The sequence below is a fragment of the Zingiber officinale genome, chromosome 3A, assembly GCF_018446385.1.
Source record: "Zingiber officinale cultivar Zhangliang chromosome 3A, Zo_v1.1, whole genome shotgun sequence".
Lineage (NCBI taxonomy): Eukaryota > Viridiplantae > Streptophyta > Magnoliopsida > Zingiberales > Zingiberaceae > Zingiber > Zingiber officinale.
The window spans coordinates 137347506-137353825 of NC_055990.1; the positions used below are offsets into that span (position 1 = coordinate 137347506).

Genomic DNA, 6320 nt, shown 5'->3' on the forward strand with positions numbered 1-6320 from the left:
TATAGTTCAAATCAAATGTCATGTGAGATAACCTTGAACGAAATTGAGAGGAGGTCTGGAGCATGTCAAGAATGATCTAGACCATGAGAATAATTATAGTCCATTTAAAAGAAGGATTGTTGAGAATACAATGAAATTCCCACATTAGAAAAAATATGAAAAAGATTAGACGTTTAAAAAAAATGAAAATATCTTTATTGATATGACGTCTTTTTGATAGAATTCAAAATGTAAAATCACGAGTGATTAAGTCCAAAATTGACAATAGAGATATATAAATTCTTTTAGGTAGAGTACTTACTTTAATGAATCATGTGTTGTTGATTCTTATGTTGGGTCATACAAGTGACTTTGAAATGACCTAGTGGGCCAATTGTTATGGATCCAAGTATGAAGTGCCCAAAGTGACATCAACTTATTGGTTCCTTATTAAATCCAAATCCACCCACTTGCTCAATCCAAATTCAAATCCAATAAGTCATTTTCTCCATTGATTTAGAGGGTCCAAGTGAAGAAGGGCAATTTAGCCAATGCGTTACCTTCTGATACATTCACAATCATAGACTTCTATCAATGTGATTTAGAAAAAGAAATTATAATTTTTGATTGATTTTGTCTATGATGAATTAATGACAATCTTAAGGACCATCACATTGACAGTTACTTTGAAAATAAATTCTCCATCTAGTCACATAATCTAATCAGTTTTTTTAGTAGAAAGACTTGTGGTTGAGAATTTCTCTTACAGATATCAATTCAATAGATCTGAATTTGGATTGCCATTAAATTAATAGTTGTAATAAGTGGAGATGCCACTAACATTTATAAAGTGTGAAGAATAAAATGATAATTTTAAAAAAAAAATAACAATTTTATAAAATGATAGGTGTATCTAGAAAACTAACAAAACTTTCAGAGTTAATATGAAATTTCTTTTCCTTGCTTATAAAACTAAGAGGGAGAATATTTATGTAATTGCTTTTCCATAATCGTCACTTACAAAGTTACACAATTTTAACGTTCAAGTTTTTCAATCTTTCTAAAAAGAAATAAAGAAAATTAATTTATTAATGCAACGGATTGGTTCGGTGTCTTACTAAAACCGGGCGTTCTCGAACCCGTGGAGATCGCTGACCCGGTTCAATGATTTGCGCATGATGGCTACCTTCGCAAGCTGCTCGGCGGCTCGCCAAGCCGACGTCGGAGTCAGGGCCTCCCCTCGCGCCTCCGCCGGAGCTTCTCTCTGCCATCTCTGCCTCACCAATGGAAACACCGCCTCTTCCCGTGGCTGATCATGGTAACGTTGGTGGTGCTCAAGGCAGCGCCGTCGCCGCTGTAGCTCGGCGAGCTCCGAGTCCAGGTTGCGGATGAGGTGGTGGCCCTCCAATCCTGAAGCCGACTGCTGCAGCAAGGCGTGGGCGGAGGACAGCAGGTGGTGTGCGGTCGCATAGTCTGAGAGCTCTGCGAGGCGGTGCGACTCGGCAATCGCCCGTGTTGACACGAAGACGTTGCGGAGCCTCAGAGAGGCTTCGCCGAGCTCCGAACAGAGAGGCGGCAGCAGAACCACCTGATCCTCGCTGAATGAGAGATCGTGGGTGGCCGGATCGCGGTAGCTGCATTTGGCAGTCAATCGGTTATGGTCATTGGGTGTCTGCTCTACCGCCGGAAAAGGCACTCGCATCTCCACTAAAAGCTCCCTCTCCTCCTCTGCGTAGAGATCCCCGAGACGGAGAACAGAGCCCTCTGGTCCAATAGCCACATCACTGCAACCACCGCCGGAGGGATACACGGCGCAGATTTCGCCCGACGGGAACACGAGTTGAAGGCGAACGTCTTGCATCACCACCGACACAAGGCCGCCGACGCACTTGATGAAAGCGCCTTCCGACGGCACCTGTCTCCTTTGCAACGGCTCCTCCATTCCGTTAGCATCTTCGAAGGGAATTTCCAGATGCGCGAAGCGAGTGGTGGCGACGGCTGTGGTTGTTGTCGACAGAGAATGCGGCCGGAGATTGCCGCCCCCAGTGCCGCGAGGCGAGTGTGAGGGCTTATCGTTGATGTGGATGTTGCTTTCCTTGGGCTGCTCTTGCTCGGGGTGTTGCCGCTGGACAGCATCGGAGAGGAGCATGATGGTGGATACCGTATTGCGCTCTCGGCGGTCCTCCAGAACCTTGGTAGCCTTCCTTAGAGCGTCACCAATGCTGGCGCCACCAGCTGCGGCGGCAGCTCCGATCTCGCCCACCACGACTAGCCTCTCGACGATCTGCCGGGCGGCACGCTGCCCCTGCCACGACATCTGCCGGAGAGGGAAGAGCCTCTTGGCTCCCGAGGAGGCCGAGAAGGCGACAATGGAGAGCCGGTCGGAGACACCCAAAGACGATACCACCACCAGCATCGCGCGCTTTAGCATCTGGAGCTTCTCCCCAGTCATGCCTTGGCTCACGTCCAACACCGTAACCAGGTCGATCGGGGCGCGACCGCTGGTATGGTCGAGGAGAGGCGCGGACCGCAACGGCGGCGCTTTCACCTTGATCGCCACCACGTATTTCCGGTGGTGCCGCCCCTCGGACAGCAGTGCCGCATGCGGCATAACGGTCACCTGAAGGCCGCTGTCGCGGGATCTCAGCGTCGACTTACGGATAGGCAAGTCCTCTTCGTCACCACTCTCCTCGTTCTTGTCGTCCTCGTCGACGGCTTCCGGTATGGGATTAAATCGTATACCACCAGTTTGGTTGGCTCTAGGCGCAAGGAGCAACGGCTCGTCGTCATCATACACCTTGGCAGATGGCGAATGTGCGACGGCGACTTTGTTCACGCCAAATCGTTGCTCGCGACCTTGGGCTATACCACTTCTGCCTCCGCAGTAGGTTCTCCGATTGGGATTCCGGTTCTCCGCCTGACCAACCATCCTTCGCTCTGTTTCTTCGTCACGGCAACTCATGGCCAAGAGGAAGGGTTCCTGGAGCCAGGCGGCGAAACACACAGGGCAGGTGAGGCTGCTGTGGCTCCTGACGTAGGCGGCGATGCAGGGGAAGTGGAAGGCGTGGGAACACTCCGCCGTAAACACCGGCGTCTCCTGGCTCGCCTTCAGGCTTTGCGAACAAATCCAGCAACGGCTCTGCCAAAAGAACAAGCTGCAAACTTTAGAATGAGAACAAAAAGCTGTAAAACCAAAAAGCAATCCAAAGAAATCTCACAACCAAAAGCCATGAATCTCTAAGGATCAGATCGATTTAAAGAAAAAAAGGAACCTTGGAGAGGTTCTTGAAGAGGGCAAATTTGGAAGTGGATCTCGGAGACGAAGGTGTAGAGAAGGCCTTTCTGTAAAACCGAGCAGGGCTGCGACTCCTAGGAGTGGTGGAGTGGGTGGCAGTACCGGATGCAGCCATAACGGCCGGAGGCTCGCGAAGCTCCGGCGCCGGCACCAGCCGCGGCGTGGACGGGTTACTGCCCCCTTTGCCGCCGGATAAAAATCCAAGCTTGGCACAACTCCTCGGACTGGGTCCAGGACTGAGCGTGGCGGCCCTCTCGGCTGCCATCGCTTCCGGCGCCTCTCGCCGGGCCACCGTGCAGAAAGCTCTCCGCCACCCTCCGATTCCCATACCTCTCCCCTTAGCACTTTTCTTCTTCTCCACTGCACTTGTCCAATATCTTCCTTCTCTAACCTTCTATTCCCCCTTGGAACACCTCTTCAGATCCGCCATTTACATACAACAACAGGAGGTTAAATCAGCTTCCTGCAACAACAGGAGATTAAATAATTAAATTCTACACATCTCTCTCTCTCTCTCTCTCTCTCTCTCTCTCTCTCTCCTGTCTCTCCTCTGAAATAAGCAACCTGATCAGCAGCTTTAACTTTCACCGCTGCTCCGATTCATTAATTACTCTACTTTTTGTCCAGACCTGGATCGAGTAGGCGAGGGACGTACCTATATATGTCCACAGCACCGAAGAATTTGCACGTAAAAGGAAAAACCATTGACTCGTAGCTTTCCTATCCTCCCAGGATAAGCACGAAGCTTGGCTTGCTCCAACGCTTCGCCCCAGGCGTGTGCTGAGCTTGGTTTGCCACCACCACTGCAGCAGTAAAAAAAGCTGTAAGCATGCATCTCAAAGTCAAAACCACACCATGCTCCACCTCTAATGTTCCTCGTCCATCAGTAATCTGTCCTCACTCCTGAAGCAAATCAACCAGTCATTATTATTTTCTCTCTGCGTCCCACTACTCCATTTTCCATTATGAATCGCATGGGCCATACTGGTAATTGCGTGGTTAGACGTTACCACTGCAAGGAAATAAAAAAACAAAAAATTAATTTCAGGTCAGGTCAGAAAACATTGAATTTGGATAATCAACTCATCCCTATAAAATAAATCAAAGAAGTACATTTGAAAGCATCTTGATCTATGGTGTGGATCATCTATATTTACTGGCCGACGGTCAACTATGTGTTTGAAATCGGCAAGCTTATCCTGAAACATGGTGTTACGCTCACCCATGCCTCTTTGGTTTGGATCGCAGTGTTTAGTCTAATTTATAGGCGGTAAAACAGAAATTGTCCAGCGTTGGAATTTTATTATTTTTATATTTTATTTAAAAGAATAATACAGGTGATAAATGAGAAATAACTTTTAAAGAGACAAAAATACGAGTATAAATGACAACAATTAAACAAACTTACTATGTTGAAATTTATTTATTTGTTTATTTATGGGGATAGAAAGGTGAATGAAATTTTTTTCTCTTGCAAATTCAAAAAATAAAAATTAAATGCAGCTGATATATAAAAAAAATTAATAAGAGAAATCACAAACACTAACAACAACCATTTATATAGCTTATTTCCCCTATTAAAGGCTTTCAAAGAAGTCTAATCTGAAATTGTGAACTCATAGATTAAGAGTAGCATAAACTTGAATAATTTACTGTGCTTTGGTTGCCACAATTTTATGTTGTCAAAGGGTTTACTTTCCATCAAGCTTTCAGTTCTTCTTAATGCACTAAGCTCCTGGGTTACTTCACATGTCATTCTTCATTATCACCTACAAAGTCCTCTTGCAACTCCCATCAAAGTTGCTAAACTAACTTCAATCTCCATGTCTCATATCATTCTTTGAACTCTAGCGGACCTCTTGAGCCTTGAGTTGAATCAACTTGGATGCAAGAAGTTATCATCACAATTTGACCATGTCAAGTCAGAAGTTTCACAAGCTCCATGTGCGTTGATCCTGTCCGAAAGTTGAGTCGGATGAAGACGGGTCTTGATGTACTGGAGGTTGACGGAAAGTCGTTGCGGCGTCCGATCTACCTGGCACCCTCCGGAAGGGTTCACACGGGCGGATAACTAGGGCACGGCTTGGAGGGCTTCGGCAGGTATAGGGCAGAGGAACTTGGTCGACTAATCCGTGCTCGGAAGAGGAGAAGAAGGGGCTCTGCTCGGTGATCAAAGGAAGGGGCTCGGAAGGGCGGCAGGAGTCGGCGCCAACTTTAGCGACCGGAGCGACGCGAGAGGGCTGCGGCGCGTCCTGATCTCCACGGCCGAGACAGATCTAGGGCTCAAGGTCAGTGGCCGGCGCTAGGGTAGAAGCTAGGAGTCGGCCAGAGGAGAGGAACAGAGACCCTCGGTTGGCTCTCGTCAGTCGGCGATGAGAAGCTCCGCGTGTGGTTTGTGCCGGCAGAGGAAGAAAAGAAGAAGGAAGGCGTCGGCGCGAGGTGGTTAGGGCTCGGGTCGCGGCGGGGCAGAAGAGAAGGAAAGGGAACGGCTCGCGTGGGTTCGGCGGGGAAAAAGAAAACGAAGAAATAAAAATAAAAAAAGGAATTAAGAAATAAATATTTCCTCGCTAAAACGGGGTAGCCTAAACAGGCTTTTCCGGGCCCCGTTTTTATCCTCGTAAACTCGTTCATACGGTCTCCGAAAAATTCCAGAAAAATTTCTAAAAATTCCGGAAAATTCCCTTATAATTATTCGCCATTTTCCAGTATTTTACATTCTCTCCCACTAATAAAAATTTGGTCCCCAAATTTCGTTATCTACCATCAGCAAATACTAACAACAGGCAAAGAGTATAAATGTTGAACGGTAAATTAAATCATATACCCCAAGTGAAAAGATGGGAATATCGAGCTCGGATAGTATCCTCGAGCTCCTAGGTAACCTCCTCGTCCATATGATGCTGTCATCCGACTTAAACCAGCCGAATAGTCTTGTTCCGCAACTGACGCTCTTTCCGGTCCAGAATCCCTACCGAAACCTCCTCATAGTGACGTCAGGCTGAAAAGGAACTGAGATATCTGTCAGCATATATACGTGAAATAGATC

General features: G+C 47.3%; 1 protein-coding gene across 1 annotated transcript; it reads right to left on the minus strand.

Moving 5' to 3' along the window:
- Positions 1-952: 952 nt before the first annotated feature.
- LOC122052518 (E3 ubiquitin-protein ligase WAV3-like) lies at positions 953-4143 on the minus strand. The gene is made up of 3 exons (XM_042614072.1): positions 3930-4143; positions 3252-3737; positions 953-3118 (listed from the first exon to the last, which is right to left on the minus strand). The coding sequence occupies exons 2-3, from the start codon at positions 3600-3602 to the stop codon at positions 1097-1099; spliced, it is 2373 nt and encodes a 790-aa protein (XP_042470006.1). The 5' UTR covers positions 3603-3737; positions 3930-4143; the 3' UTR covers positions 953-1096.
- Positions 4144-6320: the final 2177 nt, after the last annotated feature.

What these genes read in the sequence shown, in the direction of transcription:
- LOC122052518 (XM_042614072.1), bottom strand. Translation starts at nt 3,602, where the DNA reads ATGGGAATCGGAGGGTGGCGGAGAGCTTTCTGCACGGTGGCCCGGCGA. An exon ending in TCTTCAAGAACCTCTCCAAG is followed by an intron (nt 3,119 to 3,251) that starts GTTCCTTTTTTT and finishes TTCTTTTGGCAG; the next exon opens with AGCCGTTGCTGGATTTGTTC.